Source organism: Phoca vitulina, unplaced genomic scaffold (genome assembly GCF_004348235.1).
Source record: "Phoca vitulina isolate PV1807 unplaced genomic scaffold, GSC_HSeal_1.0 scaffold35, whole genome shotgun sequence".
NCBI classification, from domain to species: domain Eukaryota; kingdom Metazoa; phylum Chordata; class Mammalia; order Carnivora; family Phocidae; genus Phoca; species Phoca vitulina.
In genome coordinates, this window is record NW_022589738.1 from 14,422,292 (window position 1) to 14,444,101 (window position 21,810).

Here is a 21,810-nt window from a genome sequence, read left to right on the forward strand (position 1 = left end):
TTGAGGCTGAAATAAAATACTTGCAGATAAATACCACCTGAGAGTTTATCAGCAGGAGACTAGCACTAAAGGAACTTCTAAGGATGTACTTTAGGAAGAAGGAAAATGCTCCCCAAAGGATTGTCTGAGATTTAAGAAGGTATAGTGAGTTTATACCTGAAACTAATATACCAAACACTTGTATGTTAACTATACCAGAAACAAAATAAGATACAAGGAATGGTGAGTAAATAAAATCATAAACATTTATGTAAATCCAAGCAAAAATGGTCATATTTTAATAGTAATTTCAAATTTGTGAATTTAGAACAGGACAGAACTCAAATACTGGGCAAGAATGATATGTAAGTGAGGAGTGTGATCAGATTTAGTGTTCCAATGTCTTTGTATTCTTTGGGAGTGGGGTTAAGATACTGTTTCACTTTAGTATACATGATGTTAAATACGCAGGATAAAATTTCAAGGTAACCACCTAAAAACAGAAATAGAGTGCTGAAATTCTAGACTACCAGGGGAAAAAATGGAACAAAAAATGAACAAGAAAATCAATAAAAAAATGGAATAAATATAAATTAAAAAGATGAAAGAAATCATCACAATAAATATTAATGGACTAACCTTGTCCATTAAAAGACAGTGATCCTCACAGTGCATTAAAAAATGAAAAACTCAGCTTAAAAAATTCTGATGCATACAAGCACAGAATGGTTGGAAATAAAAGGATGGAAGAAGACATGCTGGCAGATACTAACATAAAGTTGGGATAAGTATGTTAATATTAGATAAATAGGTTTTAAATAGAAAGTATCAGTAAGGATAGAAATGGTGACCAGGTATTTCTAGGCACCTAATTAGACAGCTTCAAATATATAAAGCCAAAATGGAGAGATCTATAGATAGAAATTGAAAAACTCTACTATGATAGTGAGATATTTCAGCAATTACTGATAGGTGAGACAGACAAAAAAATTAGTCAAGATATAGAAGATGTGAACACTAATATGAGGAATTCTTAATCTCAGGAAACAAACTGAGGGTTGCTGGAGTGGGGGGTGGGGTGGGAGGGATGGGGTGACTGGGTGATAGACACTGGGGAGGGTATGTGCTCTGGTAAGCGCTGTGAATTGTGCAAGACAGTTGAATCTCAGATCTGTACCTCTGAAACAAATAATGCAATATATGTTAAGAAAAAAAAAAAAGAAGAAGATAGCAGGAGGGGAAGAATGAAGGGGGGGAAATCGGAGGGGTAGACGAACCATGAGAGACGATGGACTCTGAAAAACAAACTGAGGGTTCTAGAGGGGAGGGGGGTGGGAGGATGGGTTAGCCCGGTGATGGGTATTGAGGAGGGCACGTTCTGCATGGAGCACTGGGTGTCATGCACAAACAATGAATCATGGAACACTACATCTAAAACTAATGATGTAATGTATGGGGATTAACATAACAATAAAAAAATTAAAAAAAAAAGATGTGAACAAAAAAATTAACCCCAAGCCAATCATCATATAGAGAACTCTCCATGCAACAGTTAAAAAGAATAAACATTCTTCTTAAGTACACATGGATTATTTAAAAAACTGATTAAAGTGCTATGCCATCAAGCAAGTCTCAACAAACCTCAAAGGAATGGTACCATACAGACCACACTCTTGACCACAGTGCAATTAAGTTAGAAGTAAATTATAAAAAGATACAAAATCTTCTTAGATGTGGTATGTAAAAAACACTTCTAAATAAATGTGGGTCAATGAAAGATACCATAATAGGAATTTAAGAGTACTTAGAACTGAATTACAATAAAGATGCTTTATAATAAAACTGGTGGGATACAGATAAATGAGTACTTAAGGGTAGAGTTTAGACTCAGATGCATATATTAGAAAAAAAAAAGACTGGGATAAATGAACTAAGTGTCTAATTAAGAAAGTTAGATAAAACCAACAGGAAGTAGAATGAAAGAGATAAATAGAAATCAGGTCATAAAACAATGAAATAGAAAACAAACATACAACGGAGAGAATTAAGAGAACCCAAAGTGGGTTTTTGAACAAACCCCTGGCAAAGTTGATTAAAAGAAAAAAAGACAAGGCATGAATAAACAATTTTAAGAATGAACAAGGGGACATAATTATAGAGATGGCAGGGAATAAAAAGGTAAGAGAACACTATGCAGAAGCTTACTACAATAATTTTTTAAAACTTAAGTTTTTTAAGGAAAATGTAATTTACCAAATTTACTCAAGATATAGAAAGCCTGAATAACCTTATGAATGTTAAAGAAATTGAAGCAGTTAAAAAAAAAAAAGAGTCTTTCCTGGGGTGCCTGGCTGGCTCAGCTGGTTGAGCATAAAACTTTGTATCTCAGGGTCATGCGTTCAAGCCCCACAGTGGGTGTAGAGCTTCCTTTAAAAAAAAAAAAAAAAAGTCTTTTCTAAAAAAACCAAAATCAAAACCAAAACACCAGGCCTTGACAGTGTTATAGGCAAGTTCTACCAAACTTTAAAGGTATGAATCATTCCAGTATTCTACAAAGTCCTTCAGAGAACTCATGAAGGGAGAAGGCTCTCCACGTCATTTTATGAGGCAATGTAACTTTGAAACTAAAATCCAGTAGAGAAAGACAAGAAAGGAAAATTAACTACTGGCCAGTCTCACCCATAATTACAAATACAAAAACTCTAAACAAAACATGAGCACACAGAATCCGGCAGTACATACAAAAAAAAAAAAAATAATAACCCACAGTGAGTAAGCTGGGTTTATCTGAGACATGCAGAAGGGGTTTATCATTAGGAAATCTTCAAAAGTCATTCACTACCTTAATAGATAAAAGGAAAAAACCCCCAAATGATCTCAGCAGATGAAGAGCATTTGGTAAGATTCAAAACTCAATCATAATTAAAAGGCTTAGCAACTAAGAATATAAGAGAACTTCCTCAACCCTAATAAAAGGCATCTCACTAAAATTCTACAGTAAATGGCATTCTTCGTGGGGAATCATGGGAAAGCTACCTTTCAAAAACAAGACTAGGAGGAGGAGGTCCACTACACCACTTCTATCAGAGATGGCAGGTCCTAGTCACACAGTAATATAAGAAAAAGAGATGACAGAAACGATGTTGTGACTTCACTGAATTTATAGCAAATTATTAAAATAAGAAACAGAAAATTCATCCTGGAGTCTAAAACCAATTCTCCCATGTGAGCGCTGTCTACTCCTGCAGCCTATAAAGATTCCCCTGAAGGCAGCAGTGATGCTGGACATCATCTGTGTACACAGGGGTCAGGAAGGCATGAAAATGCTTCTGGTGTTACTTCTTGCTCTCTGGGGTTAAGGAAAAAGTAAAGAGGGTGCTAAGGAAAAAAAAAAAAAAAAAAAGAACAAAAAAACTCCCCCCAAAAACCCTGATCTCAAAGAAAGGAAGCCTAATTTTTGGACAGGAGAATCATTTCTTGGATCAGCCTGTAAACACTAGCACCTATAACTCAGCCTTTTCAAAGAGGAGGCTACGCCTGCATGTGCAAATCTTGCCCACCCGAGAGTTAGTGAAAGTTCCCCTTTCTCAAAAACTCATTCTTTGTTTACTTCAGGCCTTAGTGAAGTCCCTTCTCAGAATGACTGCAATTACTGTAGTAGGTATTAAAAACTTAATCCAGATTAGATAGCTCTTATTTTACCATTTAATTTTTATATTATTTATCAAACTCTAATTTCCTAATTTAGAAAGAGTATATCTCATTCCTGAGTGAATGAGAAATTCATGAACTGTCATTATATATCTCTATCCATAAATGAATGTACATATGTATGTCTGTATGTCCCAGAATAGATGCCTCCCATATATCCGGGGGCCAGGTATGATACTTTGCTTTATCCCCCATGGTCTTTCATAAGTCAGGATCCAAATAGTAATTCAGAGATGTTCCAGTAACAGAACTGTAATATACCCTCCCCTCCCTTATCCACAGGCTGGAGCATGTACAGATGAATATGAACAAATGGAGACCAACAGCGATTAAAACCAAAGACAGATAATTTAAATAGATCATTTATGTGGACCACAGATTAAAGACTGTTTACATGGATCATAAAAAATACTTTCACTAGGCTACAGGAACAAACAGTTACGGAGGGAAAGAATCACATATGAAACTTACCTTGCCTGTGAATCATGCCCCCGTGCATAATTCTTGCAACAATACAATGATTTAGCTCATTCATTTTTAAAGTGATTCCCTGTAAAAAGTTAAGTAAAATAGAATTATTATTCCCTTTTATGTTTGTGATTTCACTGTAGATAATTTTATTTACAAAAGTTAGGAAAACATTCAAGAAAATACGGAAAATGAAGGAGGAAAACCATCTGTTACTCCACCATGCCATGACAAAAATGTTATTTTTGGTATTTTGATTGCTATAATAATAGTAATACATACATTCTATATTGTGCTTTTTCTTTTTTAAAAAAAGATTTATTTATTTTTAGAGAGAGAGAGAGAACACGAGCAGGAGCGGCAGAGGAAAGGGAGAGAGAATCGCAAGCGACTCCACACTGAGTGCAGAGCCCGATGCAGGGCTTGAGCCCACGACCCCAGAGATCATGACCTGAGCTGAAATTAAGAGTTGGGAGTTTGACCAACACCTTAGTGCCCCTTAATGTGTACAATTTGGTGAGTCTGACATACGTATACATGTATGAAACCATTACCATAATGAGGAGCATGAAATATCCATCACCCCTAAAAATTTCCTTGTGCCTGTTGGTAATCAACTCCCATCCCTGTACCCCTTCCCCTACCCTATGGCCCCTCATTGGGTATGTACTCTTTTTTGTTGCTTTTTTAAAATTCACAGTGTTAGGTTTAATCACATTGTTGTATGTATCAATGGTTAATTCTTTGTCCTTGCTGAGTATTCCACTGTATGGATATATCACTTTGTTTATCCATTCATGGATTGAATTTTTTCCCTAGCTTTTGGCTATTAGAAGTTAGCTGTATTCCTGCATTAGTCTCCACTTGGTCATGATGTATTCTTCTTTTGTTAAGATATGGGTTTGTTTGAGTTTTTGCAACTATATTCATGAGGGGTACCAGTCTGTAGTTTTCTTTTCTTTTACTGTCTTTATCTGGTTTTGGCATCAGGGTAAAAATGCTAGCCCCTAATAATAATAATAATAATAATAATAATAATAATAATAATAAATGTTGAGAAGAATTCCTTCCTTTTCAATGTTTTGGGGAAAGTTTGTGTAGAATTGGTATTATTTCTTTATTATATGTTTGGTAGATTTAACCAGTTATGCCATCTTGGGAGTTTTCTTTGAGGAATGGTTTTTAACTACAAATTCAATTCTTTTTTAAAATTTTATTTTATTATGTTGTGTTAGTCACCATACATTACATCATTAGTTTTTGATGTGTTCCATGATTCATTGTTTGCATATAACACCCAGTGCTCCATGCAAACCATGTCCTCCTTAATACCCATCACCGGGCTAACCCATTTCCCCACCTCCCTCCCTCTAAAACCCTCAGTTTGTTTTTCAGAGTCCATAGTCTCTCATGGTTCGTCTTCCCCTCCGATTTCCCCTTCATTTTTCCCTTCCTACTATCTTCTCTCGCTCTTTTTTTTTTTTTTTTTTTAACATATAATGTATTACTTGTTTCAGAGGTACAGGTCTGTGATTCATCAGTCTTACACAATTCACAGTGCTCACCATAGCACATACCCTCTCCAATGTCCATCACCCAGCCACCCCATCCCTCCCAACCCCCACCACTCCAGCAACCCTCAGACTGTTTCCTGAGATTAAGAGTGTCTTATGGTTTGTCTCCCTCTCTGGTTTCATTTTGCTTCATTTTTTCCTCCCTTCTCCTATGCTCCTCTGTCTTGTTTCTCAAATTCCTCATATCAGTGAGATCATGATACTTGTCTTTCTCTGATAGACTTATTTCGCTTAGCATAATACCCTCTAGTTCCATCCAAGTCGTTGCAAATGGCAAGTTTTCGTTTTTTTTTTTGATGGCTGCATCATATTCCATTGTATATATATACACCACATCTTCTTTATCCATTCATCTGTTGATGAACATCTCGGCTCTTTCTATAGTTTGGCTATTGTGGACACTGCTGCTATAAACATTGGGTGCACGTACCCCTTCGGATCACTACATTTGTATCTTTGGGGTAAATACCCAGTAATGCAATTGCTGGGTCATAGGGGAGCTCTATTTTCAACTTTTTAAGGAAGCTCCATACTGTTTTCCAGAGTGGCTGCAGCAGCTTGCATTCCCACCAACAGTGTAGGAGGGTTCCCCTTTCTCTGCATCCTCGCCAACATCTGTCGTTTCCTGACTTGTTAATTTTAGCAATTCTGACTGGTGTGAGGTGGTATCTCATTGAGGTTTTGATTTGGATCTCCCTGATGCCAAGTGATGTCGAGCACTTTTTCATGTGTCTGTTGGCCATGTGGATGTCTTCTTTGCAGAAATGTCTGTTCATGTGTTCTGCTCATTTCTTGATTGGATTATTTGTTCTTTGGGTGTTGAGTTTGATAAGTTCTTTTTTTTTTTTTAAGATTTTATTTATTTATTTGTCAGAGAGAGAGCGCGTGTAAGCAGGGGGAGCGGCAGAGGGAGAAGCAGGCTCCCTGCTGAGCAAGGAGCCCGATGCGGGACTCGATCCCAGGACCCTGGGATCATGACCTGAGCTGAAGGCAGACACTTAACTGACTGAGCCACCCAGGCATCCCGAGTTTGATAAGTTCTTTATAGATTTGGGATTCTAGGCCTTTATCTGATATGTCATTTGCAAATATCTTCTCCCATTCTGTTGGTTGTCTTTTGGTTTTGTTGACTGTTTCCTTTGCTGTGCAAAAGCTTTTTATCTTAATGAAATCCCAATAGTTCATTTTTGCCCTTGCTTCCCTTACCTTTGGCGATGTGTCTAGGAAGAAGTTGTTGCGGGTGAGGTCGAAGAGGTTGCTGCCTTTGTTCTCCTCTAGGATTTTGATGGATTCCTGTCTCACATTTAGGTCTTTCATCCATTTTGAATCTATTTTTGTGTGTAGTGTAAGGAAATGGTCTACTTTCATTCTTCTGCATGTGGCTGTCCGACTTTCCCAACACCATTTGTTGAAGAGACTGTCTTTTTTCCATTGGACATTCTTTCCTGCTTTGTTGAAGATTAGTTGACCATAGAGTTGAGGGTCCATTTCTGGGCTCTCTCTTCTGTTCCACTGATCTATGTGTCTGTTTTTGTGCCAGTACCATACTGTCTTGATGATGACAGCTTTGAAGTCTGGAATTGTGATGCCACCCGCTTTGCTTTTCTTTTTCAACATTCCTCTGGCTATTCAGGGTCTTTTCTGGTTCCATACAAATTTTAGGATTATTTGTTCCATTTCTGTGGAAAAAAAGTTGATGGTATTTTGATAGGGATTGCATTGAATGTGTAGATTGCTTTGAGTAGCATAGACATTTTCACAGTATTTGTTCTTCCAATCCATGAGCATGGAACGTTTTTCCATTTCTTTGTGTCTTCCTCAATTTCTTTCATGAGCGTCCTATAGTTTTCTGAGTACAGATCCTTTGCCTCTTTGGTTAGATTTATTCCTAGGTATCTTATGGTTTTGGGTGCAATTGTAAATGGGATCGACTCCTTAATTTCTCTTTCTTCTGTCTTGTTGTTGGTGTGTAGAAATGCCATTGATTTCTGTGGATTGATTTTATATCCTGCCACTCTACTGAATTCCTGTATGAGTTCTAGCAGTTTTGGGGTGGAGTCTTTTGGGTTTTCCACATAAAGTATCATATCATCTGCAAAGAGTGAGAATTTGACTTCTTCTTTGCCGATTTGGATGCCTTTTATTTCTTTTTGTTGTCTGATTGCTGTGGCTAGGACTTCTAATACTATGTTGAATAGCAGTGGTGATAGTGGACATCCCTGCCGTGTTCCTGACCTTAGGGGGAAAGCTCTGTTTTTCCCCACTGAGAATGATATTTGCTGTGGGTTTTTCATAGATGGCTTTTATGATATTGAGGTATGTACCCTCTCTCCCTACACTGTGAAGAGTTTTGATCAAGAAAGAATGCTGTACTTTGTCAAATGCTTTTTCTGCATTTATTGAGAGGATCATATGGTTCTTGTCCTTTCTTTTATTAATGTCGTGTATCCCATTGATTGATTTGCGGATGTTGAACCAACCTTGCAGCCCAGGAATAAATCCCACTTGGTCGTGGTGAATAATCCTTTTAATGTGTTGTTGGATCCTACTGGCTAGTATTTTGGTGAGAATTTTTGCATCCATGTTCATCAGGGATATTGGTCTGTAGTTCTCCTTTTTGATGGGGTCTTTGTCTGGTTTTGGGATCAAGGTAATGCTGGCCTCATAAAATGAGTTTGGAAGTTTTCCTTCCATTTCTATTTTTTGGAACAGTTTCAGAAGAATAGGTATTAATTCTTTAAATATTTGGTAGAATTCCCCTGGGAAGCCATCTGGCCCTGGGCTCTTGTTTGTTGGGAGATTTTTGATTACTGCTTCAATTTCTTTGCTGGTTATGGGTCTGTTCAGGTTTCCTATTTCTTCCTGGTTCAGTTTTGGTAGTTTATACATCTCTAGGAATGCATCCATTTCTTCCAAATTGTCTAATTTGCTGGCATATAGTTACTCATAATATGTTCTTATAAGCGTTTATATTTCTTTGATGTTGGTTGTGATCTCTCCTCTTTCATTCATGATTTTATTTATTTGGGTCGTTTCTCTTTTCTTTTTGATAAGTCTGGCCAGGGGTTTATCAATCTTATTACTTCTTTCAAAGAACCAGCTCCTAGTTTCGTTGATCTGTTCTACTGTTCTTTTCGTTTCTATTTCATTGATTTCTGCTCTGATCTTTATTATTTCTCTTCTCCTGCTGGGTTTAGACTTTATTTGCTCTTTTATTGCTCCTTTAGGTGTAGGGTTAGGTTGTGTACTTGAGACCTTTCTTGTTTCTTGAGAAAGACTTGTAGTGCTATATACTTTCCTCTTAGGACAGCCTTTACTGCATCCCAAAGATTTTGAACAGTTGTGTTTTCATTTCATTTGTTTCCATGAATTTTTTAATTCTTCTTTAATTTTCTGGTTGACCCATTCATTCTTTAGTAGGATGCTCTTTAGCCTCCACATATTTGAGTTCTTTCCAACTTTCCTCTTGTGACTGAGTTCCAGTTTCAAAGCACTGTGGTCTGAAAATATGCAGGGAATGATCCCAATCTTTTGGTACCTGTTGAGACCTGATTTGTGACCTAGGATGTGATCTATTCTGGAGAATGTTCCATGTGCAGTAGAGAAGAATGTGTATTCTGTTGCTTTAGGATGGAATGTTCTGAATATATCTGTGAAGTCCATCTCATCCAGTGTGTCATTCAAAGCCCTTATTGCCTTGTTGATCTTTTGCTCAGATGATCTGCCCATTGCAGTGAGGGGGATGTTAAAGTCCCCTACTATTATTGTATTGTTGTCGATGTGTTTCTTTGATTTTGTTATTAATTGGCTTATATAATTGGCTGCTCCCATGTTAGGGGCATAGATATTTACAACTGTTAGATCTTCTTGTTGGATAGACCCTTTAAGGAGAATATAGTGTGCTTCCTCATCTCTTATTACAGTTTTTGGTTTAAAATCTAATTTGTCTGATATAAGGATTGCCACCCCAGCTTTCTTTTGATGTCTATTAGCATGGTAAATGGTTTTCTAGCCCTTCACTTTCAATCTGGAGGTGTCTTTGGGTCTAAAATGAGTCTCTTGCAGGCAGCATATTGATGGGTCTTGTTTCTTTATCCAATCTGATACCTTATGTCTTTTGATTGGGGCATTTAGCCCATTTACATTCAGGGTAACTATTGAAAGATATGAATTTAGTGCCATTGTATTGCTTGTAAGGTGGCTGTTACTGTATATTGTCTCTATTCCTTTCTGGTCTATGTTACTTTTAGGCTCTCTCTTTGCTTAGAAGACCCCTTTCAATATTTCTTGTAGGGCTGGTTTGGCGTTTGCAAATTCTTTCAGTTTTTGTTTGTCCTGGAAGCTTTTTATCTCTCCTATTTTCAATGACAGCCTAGCTGGATATAGTATTCTTGGCTCGTATTTTTCTCGTTTAGTTCTCTGAATATATCATGCCAGTCCTTTCAGGCCTGCCAGGTCTCTGTGGAGAGGTCTGCTGCCAATCTAATGTTTCTACCGTTGTAGGTTACAGACCTTTTGTCCCAAGCTGCTTTCAGGATTTTCTCTTTATCTCTGAGACTTGTAAGTTTTACTATTAGATGTCGGGGTGTTGATCTATTTTTATTGATTTTGAGGGGGGGTTCTCTGTGCCTCCTGGATTTTGATGCCTCTTTCCGTCCCCAAACTAGGGAAGTTCTCTGCTATAATTTGCTCCAATATACCTTCTGCCCATCTCTCTCTTTCTTCTTCTTCTGGGATCCCAATTATTCTAATATTGTTTCGTCTTATGGTATCACTTATCTCTTGAATTCTGCCCTCGTTATCCAGTATTTATCTCTCTTTTTCTCAGCTTCTTTATTCTCCAACAGTTCGTCTTCTATATCGCTAATTCTCTCTTCTGCCCCATTTATCCTTGCAGTTAGAGCCTCCATTTTTGATTGCACCTCATTAATAGCCTTTTTGATTTTGACTTGGTTAGATTTTAGTTCTTTTATTTCTCCAGAAAGGGTTTCTCTAATATCTTCCATGCTTTTTCAAGCCCAGCTAGTATCTTTATAATCATCATTCTCAACTCTAGTTCTGACATCTTACTAATGTCCATATTGATTAGGTCCCTGACAGTTGGTACTGCCTCTTGTTCTTTTTTTTTGAGGTGAGTTTTTCTGTCTTGTCATTTTGTCCAGAGGAGAACAGATGAATGAGAATACAAAATGCTAAAAGGATAACAATGACCCCAGAAAAATATACACTAAACAAATCAGAAGAGACCCGAAACCGAGGGGGAAAGAAAGAAAAGAAAAAGAATATGATCAGGCTGGTGAATAGATCAGAGCCACACACTACATTTTGGGCGTATTTTGGTCAGTTAGAAGAAACTGCCTCCCAAAATTTTAAAGAAAGAAAAACTTATAATTGTACAAAAATAAGGGTAAATACAATGAAGGGCTGGAATATGACTGCAAAGATGAAAATTATAAAAGATTTTATAAAAGGAATTGATAAGATAAAAAGTTGGTTGAAAAAAGAAGAAAAATTAAAAAAAAAGGGGGGGAGAGAATATGATCAGGCAGGAGACTAGAACAAAGCCGCCATACACTAGAAATTTAGGGTATATTTTCGTCTGTTAGAAGAAAGTGTATCCCAAAAATTTTAAAGAGAGAACAACTTATATATATACCAAAAATAAGGTTAACTACTATGAAGGGATAGAATATGACTCTAAAAATGAAAAATAAAAAAGATTTTTAAAAAAGGGATTGATGAGATGTTGGTTGAGAAAGGGAAAAAGAAAAATTAAAAAAAAAATAGAAAAAGAAAATTAAAAAAATTATCTTTGAAAGACTAAAGAATCAGGGGGAAAAAAGCCATGAACTCTATGTGCTGTATTCCCGTGGTGCTGGAGTTCTGCTGTTCTCATTGATTGGTAAACTTGGTCTTGGCTGGCTGTTCTTGCTGATCTTATGGGGGAGGGGCCTGTTGCATTGATTCTCAAATGTCTTTGCCACCAGGTGCCCCAGGTGGAATTGCCCCGCCCTTGCTGGGTCCAGGCTAAGTAATCTGCTCGGGTTTGCTCTTGGGAGCTTTTGTTCCCTGCAAGCTTTCTGTACAGCTTTGGAGGATGAGAGTGAAAATGGTGGCCTCCCAATCTCCGCCCCGGAGGAGCCAAGAACTCGGGGCCCCACTCCTCAGTGAGGCCCAGAGAAAAGCAGTCAGTCACTCCCGTCTCCCTGGTCTCCGGCCGCACTCCGTGCTCACCCGGCCTGTGACCGAGCGTTTCTATCTCTGGCACCCGACCCCATGTGGAGTCTCTAAACCCAGCAGATCCCTGTGGTGCGCTCCTGCGCCGCTCCTCCCGGGGGAGGAAGGGGAGTCTCCCCGGATCTGCCGCTTGTTGGGTCCCTGCTGGAGGAGCAGTGGCCTGACTGTGCCATGGATCACGGTTTATGGCAACCCTGAGCTGAGAGCCCACTCCTCGCTCCATCTCTGCAGCCGGCTTCCCCGCTCTGGTACCTGGAAGCTCCGCCGCACTCGGGCACCCCCAGTCCTTCTGTGACCCCAAGGGTCCTGAGACCACACTGTCCCAGCGAGGGTTCCAACCCCCGCTTAGCCACTGGAGCGACGTCCCTCAGTGGAGTAGACTTCTAAAAGCTCCGATTTTGTGCTCCGCGGCTCTATCACTGGCCGGTAGTGGCTGACGGAGGCCCCTCCCCCGCCGTCTATCCTCCCGAATATCGCCTCAGATTCACTTCTCTGCACGTCCTACCTTCTAGAAAGTGGTCACTTTTCTGTTCAGAGAGTTGCTGCTATTCTTTTCTTCGATCTCCTGTTGAGTTTGTAGGTGTTCAGAATGGTTTGATAACTATCTGGCTGAATTCCTGGGACAAGATGAAATTTGGGTCTCCTACTCCTCCTCCAAATTCAATTTTTAAATAGTTTAGGGCAATTCAGTGTATTCCTTAAGTGAGCTTTGGTGTGCTTCTGTCTTCCAGGGAATCTGTCCATTTCATCTAAGTTGCTGAATTTCTTGGCATAAAATTGTTTATAAGATTTCCTTATACTTTTTATGTCTGTAGATTCTATAGTAGTGTTACTCTTTTATGCAGGATACTGGTCATTAATGTCGTCTTTTTTTCCTGATCAATCTGACCTTCTCAAAGAAAAAGCTTGTTTTATTGATTTTTCTCTCTATTCTGTTTTCTATTTCATTAATTTCCATTTTGATCTTTATTATTTCTTTTCTTTCACTCACTTTGGATCTAATGTGCTCTTTTTTGTTCTAGTTTCTCAAGGTAGAAGCTGAGGTCATTTAAGATATTTCTTTTCTAATATAGGTGTTTAGTGCTATGCATTTCTCCCTAAGTACTGCTTTCACAGCATCCCAGAAATTCTGGTATGTTGTTGTTTCATTTTCATTCACTTCAGAATACTTTTTAATTTCCCTTTTGATTTCTTCTTTGATCCACGGGTTATTTCGAATTGTGTTATTTAGTTTTCAAATGCTTGGGCAATTTTCCCAAGGTCTTTCTGTTATTCATCTCCAATTTAATCATAATGTGGTCTGAGAATTACACCTTGATATTAATATAGCCACTCCAGCTTCCTTTTGTTTAATGCCATCATAATACGTCTTCTTCCATCCTTTTACTTTGAAGCTATTTGTCTATGTACAAAGCAATTCTTGTAGGCAATATATAGTTGGGTTTGCCCCCCTCCCCCATCTGACAATCTCTGCTTCTTAATTTGGGGAATTTAGACTATTTGCATTTCACAGGATTATTAACATAGTCAGGTATAAATATATCTTGTTGCTATTTATTTATTTTTCTTAAAGATTTTATTTATTTATTTGACAGAGAGAGACACAGTGAGAGAGGGAACACAAGCAGGGGGCATGGGAGAGGGAGAAGCAGGCTTCCCGCAGAGCAGGGAGCCCAACGCGGGGCTTGATCTCAGGATCCTGGGATCATGACCTGGGCCAAAGGCAGACGCTTAACAACTGAGCCACCCAGGCGCCCCTCTTGTTGCTATTTGTTTTTGTTCCATCTGTTCCATGTTCCCTTTTTTCCTCTTTTTCTGCCTTCTTTTGGATTAGCTTATTTTTATTCTATTTTCTCTCCTGTGTTGTCTGATGGGCTATAATTCGGTTTTGTTGTTTCAGTGGTTGCTTCAGGGCTGATAGGATACATCTTTAACTTATCACAGTCTACCTTCAAGTGATATCATACAATGTCACATATAGTATAAGAATCTTTTAACAGGGACGCCTGGGTGTCTCAGTCGTTAAGCATCTGTCTTCGGCTCAGGTCATGATCCTAGGTTCCTGGGATCGAGCCCCGCATCAGGCTCCCTGCTCCGCGGGAAGCCTGCTTCTCCCTCTCCCACTCCCCCTGCTTGTGTTTCTTCTCTTGCTGTGTCTCTGTCAAATAAATAAATAAGATCTTAAAAAAAAAAGAACCTTTTAACAGTATAGTTCTACTTCCTTTCTCCTGACCTTTTTGCTATAGTTATACATTTTACTTTTACATGTAATAAGCCCTCAAACACATTGCTGTAATTTTTGTTTAAACTGCCAATTATCTTTTAAAGATATTTTAATGATCAGGATGTCCTTTAACATTTCTTATACTGTAGGGCTACTGAATTCTTTCAGTTTTGGTATGTCTGAAAATGTTTTTATTTTGCCTTTAGTTTTTGAAACATACCTTTGCTTGGTTTTGAATTCTAAGACAAAACCTCTCAAGGTTTTGTTTTTTCTTTCAGTACTTTAAAGACACTGTTCTTCTTAACTGTATTGTTTCTGATAAGAAGTCTGATGCCATTCTTATCTTTGTTCCTCTGTATGTAGCATTTCTTTTTTATCTGTTTTTAAGATCTTCTATTTATCATGGTTTCTAAGCCATTTGATTAAGATGCACCCTGGTGTTTTTTTCTTCATGTTTCTTGGGTTTGGGGTTCATTGTGGTCTTACACCTGAAGATTTATAGCTTTCATTAAGTCTGGAATGTTTTCATCCATTATTTCTTCAAATATCCTTTCTCTCTCTTCTCCTTCATAGAATCCAATTAACCATATGTTAGGCTGCCTGAAGTTGTCCCAGAGCTCAGCGATGCTTTTTTCCTTTTTTTAGAGAGAAAGAAAGAGAGCACACGAATGCAAGCAGCGGGGAGGGGCAAAGGGAGAGAGAGAATCTTAAGCAGACTCCACAACCAGCATGGAGCCTGATGTGGGGCTCGATCTCATGACCCTGAGATCACGATCTGAGCTAAAATCAAGAGTCAGATGCTTAACCAACTGAGCCACCTAGGCACCCCTGCTTTTTTCATTTTTAAAAATTCTTTTTCTGTATTTCATTTTGGGTCGTTTCTATTGCCACATCTTTGAGTTCACTAATCTTTTCTTCTCAAATGTCTGATCTGCCATTAATCCCATTCTGCTAATTCTAATATCTTTGTCAGTTCTGTCAGTTTTGATTGATTATTCACATTTTCAGTCACATTTCCCCCCTTCTTTACATGCCTAGCAATCTTTGAGTCAAGGCCAGACATTGTGAATTTTATCTTGCTGCATGCTAGATGTTTTTTATTCCTATAAATATTCTTAGGCTTTGTTCTGGGATATAGTTCACTTACTTGGGTCAATTAGTTTGATCCTTTGGGTCTTGCTTTCATGATTTGTTAGGCAGGTCTTGAGCAATTCTGAGCCTAGGGCTAATTATTCTTCATTACTGAGACAAGATCTTCCTGCGCACTCTATGCAGTGCCCCATGAATTTGTTTTCCAGTCCAGCTGGTGGCTAATGGGCAGTGAGTATTCGGTACTGTTCCCTCTAATCCTTTTGGATGGTCTTTCCTTGGCTCTGGGTAGTTTCCTCTCATAAATGCACTGATCATAACTCAGATGAATACTTCAGGGGGACCCTCTACAGATCTCTGGGGTTCTCTCTCTGTGCAGCTCTCTCTTCTTCAGTCCTCTGTCCTATGCACTTGAGGTGCCTAGGTCTCCTCGGATTCTCAGCTCTGTCTCAATTCAGGGTGTCTGCCTGCTCTGCCTCAGTTTCCCCCTCCTGTGCTGTGGCCTGGAAACTCTCTCAAGTCACTAAGGTCAGGCAATCATAGGGCTCACCCTGTGCGCTTCCTGTCTCTTAGGGATCATTTTCCTTTGTTGACTGATGTCCAATGTCTTGAAAATTGTTCTTTCATGTAATTTTGTTTGCTTTTACGTTTTTTTGCTTATTTCAGGTGCGAGGGTAAATCTGGTCCTTGTTACTCCATCTTGGCCAGAACAAAAGAGATAATATAGGCATATCCTGCACAGTAATATAATGCTTTTAATAAGACAACTAACCAAGCAAATGAAGCTGTATTAAATGTAACAGAGAACTGTATTCCATTGTTGAAAATATCTATTTTACATCAAATAATTCCCATTTTTATGGCAACCAGTCAAAGGGAGAATGCACACTTTCAGTAGGATCAAAGACAGAACAGAGAAAGGCTTTTTTAAAGGAGACTTTTAGGGGAGACTCAGGGCCATTTTATGCTTTCTGAGAAAAGTAACTGAGGGATACATTTTTACTCAGTCTATGGTGTTTAGGTAGTGAGCCTCCATAGAAAAGATCACACAAATGTCATTGGGCTGCTTTAGAATATGATGATCACAGGACACTTCTGGGCCTCCTTCTTGTGGTCCTTCCGGCTTTCCTGTCTATTTTGCTTGGCTGAACGTCACCACTTCTTCTTGCCTCTTGGACACAGCCTTCTCTCCTCTATAGCTCTGTCATAACTGTTGGTGTTTAGCAAACTGATTTGATGCTGGCAGCCCTGGGGAAAGTGAGCTCTGGGGGGGGGGGCGTGTCTTACCTGCTGCTACATCACTGGCATCCAACACAGTGATTTGCGCACAGTAGGCACTTAACAATTATTTGCTAAATGAGTGAATGAATAGATAATATGAATAAATGGATACTAGACCTTCAGAGCCAGGTGGGATCTTGGGGGTCATTTAGTCAAGTATGCTTCTGGCAATAATTGCTAAGCAAAGTATGAACAGACTTGAAGTGATCTGCCCAAGGCAGCCAAAGGCTGCTACTGCCTGTGCTCTTAAGCCAGAGGGTTGTTTGGATGGCACCAAAAAGGGGTGAAGTGATTCACGTGCCCCCTGCCTGCTGCAAGTGCTGGGCAGAGATCAGTAAGTGAGAATTACAACCGGAAACATCTAGGCTTGAGGGCTCTCTGGAAATGGCAGTCAGAGAATCACTGCTCTGTAGCTCTCCCTTTAATCTGGAAAGCAACTGGGCAACCTTCTTAAGTAGGGAATTTGTTTTTCTATATCCCAATATCCCTTTTCTATGCTCTGAGGGAAAGATATGAATGCGTTAAGTTTGAATGCTTTTTTCCCCCCTTCTCCCTAAAGATAGGATTCCTCCCCCAAATATGGAACTTTTCCAATAGTCTTTCTCTCAATGGGTAGCATCACTGTCCATCTGGTTGTGAAAATCTAAAGCTTAAGGGACATCCTTGGTAACTGTTTCTCCCTCAGTCCCCACCGTCAATCTATTATCCAGGTCTATTGATTTTACTTTTTTAAGTCTGTTCACTTCTTTCCATTTGGTTTCCGCACCTCTAGCTCCCAGTCCCATCCGCTCTCCCCGGTCCTGAGGCAATAATCTCCTCCCTGGTCTCCCTACAACCTCGCTCGTCCTCCTCTAATCCATTCTCTGGAGGGCGTCTTTCTAAAATGCAAATCTGATCTTCTCTCCCTGCTTGAAACTCTTCAAGAGCCTCCCACTGTCTTTGAGACAAAGAACAGAATCCTTAACATGTCTTTCTTTCAACACTCGTGTGTCCCGTTCCTGCCAGGCACCGTTTCCTACACGGCAGCCCTGCTGCCTTCTTTCCATTCTGAAACTCCGCGAAGAGCCTTTCTGACTAGTGGGCTTCTGCACACGCCGCTTGGTTGGCCTGGATGGTCTCCACTCTGCCCTCCTGCCCCACGCCCCACTTTGCTCGGTTAACACCAAGGAGCCTTTCCTCGATCTTCCTTTCCCCATCTATGAGGATTCTGTGACAATGAGGCAGGTTCAGCATCAATTGATTCCGATGCTATTCCTACACCCCGAGAAAATGAATTCATATTAAAGAGGTAGATGTGAATGGAAGGAATGTTATTTTAGCCACATTGCTCAGTTCTTGGGATGCCTTCCAAATCAGTCTTCCTCTGGTTTTGTTGAAGGCAACAGATCTTGTAAGAGGATGTTTTTCACAATGTCATTAGACATTTGCTTTTTCAATGCCAGTATTTCAAATTGTGCCCCCAAGGTTTTTCCTGGAGTACTGTACCAGGTAGGTCCTTTTTTGGTGAAGTTGCAGAGCATTTGGGAAAGGAGAGGTGGGAGGAGGCCTCAGGCATGGCCTCAGCTGGAACAGTTCTGGGTGCAGGTTGGGAGGTGGTGGAGGATCTCGAAACAGGCTGCTTTAACACTCTCGTGCCCTCCTTCCCTCCCCGCCCCCTAGTAGTGTAGGCTGAAGTTGGGAGCCCTAATTCAGGCTGGGACTTGAGAGTATAGAAAACTTACCATGGGCTCATCTGTGTTCTTTTGGAACTGGACCAGGCGGACTCTGGTCACATTCTCCATATCCATATCTCCGTTGGCGCTTTCTGGAGAATCACCATTTAAATAGGGAGAGGTGGGAGGAGGTGTGACCCTCAATGCTTCATCGCTGTAAACTTCATGTGCCACTACATCGTGAGTCTGAAGTAAGGCCTGGTAGTTTATGAAGAAAGGAAAAATATTGATAATAGCACTATTCCAGCAGAAGTGTGTTATTTCAAATAAAGGCAGACATAATGCAATTTCAAACAACTTAGTAGAAAGAATCATCTGTAAATAGAGGTGGCAAATTTGGGCTGGGGCTTACAATGGGAACACATTTAAAAAGAAACAATGCAATAATTGGAGTTTTGAGCAAGTATCTTTCCAGATAGTATTAACCAAGAACTCTTTTTTTTAAAAATTTTTATTTATTTTTTGACAGAGAGAGACACAGTGAGAGAGGGAACACAAGCAGGGGGAGTGGGAGAGGGAGAAGGAGGCTCCCCGCTGAGCAGGAAGCCCGACGTGGAGCTTGATCCCAGGACCCTGGGATCATGACCTGAGCTGAAGGCAGATGCTTAACGAATGAGCCACCCAGGCTCCCCTTTTTTAAAGATTTTATTTATTTGAGAGAGACAGAGAGAGAGCAAGCACGAGTGGGTGGAGGGGCAGAGGGAGAGGGCGAGAATCTTGAGCAGATTCCCTATTGAGCACAGAGCCTGACACAGGGCTCCATCTCATGACCCACGAGATCATGACCTGAGCTGAAATCAAGAGTCAGATGCTTAACTGACTGAACCACCCAGGCCCCCCATGTAGCTAATGTTTTAAAAATGTTATATTCAAAAACTAATGATGTACTATACAGTGGCTAACTGAACATAATAAAAAATGTTATATTTAACACGGATTTCCACTTGTAATCATGCTTTTGAATTGCAGTTAAGTAGATAATTCTGGACCTTGTTTCACAGAAAGGTATCTCATCTATTTTGAGTTCTGTTTAACCATTTAGTGTTAAAACTGGCTAACTACAGATGCTGTCCCCATTTTCCATACAATAGAAATGAATGAAGAGAGTGTAAGAGGTCTGCATCGTCGAGAGATGGAATTCTTCCCATAAATCACCAAGGTTCAGAGAATTCTTTTTTAGTGAAAACTGTCTCCAGTTTGAGTTCTCTGTGGTTTAAGTACCATACACAGTTCCAGTGACTTAAGAACTATCCTAGCAGGAAGAAAATCCCTTGTGTGATGACCACACAGTCCTTGAAGAGCGACCTTAGGAATAGCATCTTTACGACTATGACACAAAGTAAACAAAAAGGATCTTGATGTATTTGGTATTACCTGGTACTGTAATCTTTTTTTTTAAATTTTATTTTATTATGGTATCTTAGTCACCATACATTACATCATTAGTTTTTGATGTAGTGTTCCATGATTCATTGTTTGTGTATAACACCCAGTGCTCCATGCAGAACGTGCCCTCCTTAATACCCATCACTGGGCTAACCTATCCCCCCACCCCCCTCCCTCTAGAATCCTCGGTTTGTTTCTCAGAGTCCATCGTCTCTCATGGTTCGTCTCCCCCTCCGATTCCCCCCTTCATTTTTCCCTTCCTACTATCTTCTTTCTAACATATAATGTATTACTTGTTTCAGAGTGGTACTGTAATCTTAACAGTCTGATATTGTATGAGTAACGACGTATCTGATGAAGACGGCCACATTTTACGAGGATTATTAAAAACTTCTTTTGAAAGTGAGATTTTAGTTCTATAGAAGTTTAATTGGTACTTACCATGAAATGAGGTTGTGTTAAAATACGCTTTAGTTCCTTTGCATCATTATTCTCAGGGTAACATGAAATTTCTTCCAATACCTAAAAAATAAGCAAGATGTATAACAGGATAAACAGGATGCCAGCTTTAGAAAATAGAGAATTCTTTTAAATTAAAAATTATGAATAGATTTTTTTACAGCAGGCAAAACAATTACTTTGGAAAAAATTCATCACTTTATTAAAAGTTATCAATATAAAAGGACTTTATTGATGGCAATAAAAAATAAAATTGCTATAATTTCTCTGACTATATTACCCAACTATAACCCGAAAGGTTATTGAAAAATACAAAACAAAATGACAAGTCCACAATACATATTTACTACAGGTGTAAGCAACTTAATGGGAAAATATCTCTACAAATCTTTTTTTCCAAACTCACTCTCAAAATGAATCTGTAATAAAAGTTAATAGCAGCTTTTTTTATATTAACAAAACAGTCGATCCCTTTTAGAAAGATTAAAATGACACGGGCTCACATAAAGAACCATTTAAAGAAAAGAAACACTTCAGTAATTTTCCTGCAGCCTGGCAGAGTCAGTGTTCTTCTCCACACACATCTCCTCACATAGAGGACACCATGCTTCTGTGAATAGTTCCTAGCATCAGCTGCCAGGGAATCCAAGAGAACAGTTAAAACCAAAAACCAAAAACCAAAAACCACTGAAAACTTCTCTTTCCACTCTAAAAGTTATCCGTTACCATCAGGATGGAGTTACTCCATTTAAAATTTGACTATGTGACAGGAGACAAGAGGAAAGCCTCTGCTGTTCGCCCCCCATCCCGGCCCCCCAGAGTAAACATACGGCTGTGGTTCTAACCGTAGATGGTTGGACTCACAGAGTAGTTAAACACATTGCACTCAGTTCCTAAAGTTGAGCCAATCAAAGACTGCTTCAGCAGGACTGGATGTCAGGGGCACACAAGTCATCCACCCAGAGGAATCTCTTGCCTCATCCTGGAGAATCTTAACACTGGGGCAAGAAGTACCATTAAGAGGTCATTTAGATGACCTCTAAGGCTTAGATTTCTCAGGCATACCTAAAGTGCTACTCAATCACCCCCTCAGGAAAGAAGGAAAAAGACCAAACAAACACTACAGGGTTTATTTCTTATCTAAAGGAGCCCTTAACAAGTGCTGGTTATGCTGTTAATTCATATTGTGTAATGAAGTTAAGCAAATTCTCCTCTGTGTATTTTATGCTTTGAGTGTCTCTACCAGTGAAATGGAAGGATGAAACTCTGTGTTCTCTCTGGTCCCCTGCTACTCTCACAGTCTGTGATTTTAAACAGTGAGGTGTGATCCCCTAAGTCAGAGAGAACCTCTCCTGGCTGGTGCCCTTGACCGCATGGGCAGGTCCAGCAGCACCCTTGGTCTTGTTTCTCAGTGAATATGCGATGCTCTCTAGTGCAGGCGTGGTGTTTAAAATCTGGTAGGGAAGGGATTCTGTCTTTCATACTCTTTTTCCTTAGTAGTCTCACTGTATAAAAACTGTTTTTAAAGGGAAATATTAATTTGCATACAGACTTTTATAACATCAAAAGTGAAAGAAAAAAAACTACATGTCTAACAATGGAGGAGTTGCTAATTCATTATGATTTAGTAGTAACAAAGAAGATTTATCCCCTCATTAGAATTTATATTTATAAAGACCAAGTATAAACA

At 39.4% G+C, this 21,810-nt stretch overlaps 1 protein-coding gene across 13 annotated transcripts in view; it reads right to left on the reverse strand.

Annotated features, from left to right (window-relative positions):
• Positions 1-21,810, reverse strand: part of CASK (calcium/calmodulin dependent serine protein kinase) — a 346,895-nt gene that overhangs the window by 42,489 nt on the left and 282,596 nt on the right. For all 13 annotated transcript variants that reach the window (XM_032426584.1, XM_032426582.1, XM_032426577.1 and 10 more), the window contains 3 exons: positions 20,103-20,183; positions 18,285-18,473; positions 4,162-4,240 (listed from right to left, as the gene is read on the reverse strand). In XM_032426584.1, the coding sequence (XP_032282475.1) occupies positions 4,162-4,240; positions 18,285-18,473; positions 20,103-20,183 (349 nt within the window). The remainder of the gene's footprint in view (positions 1-4,161; positions 4,241-18,284; positions 18,474-20,102; positions 20,184-21,810) is intronic.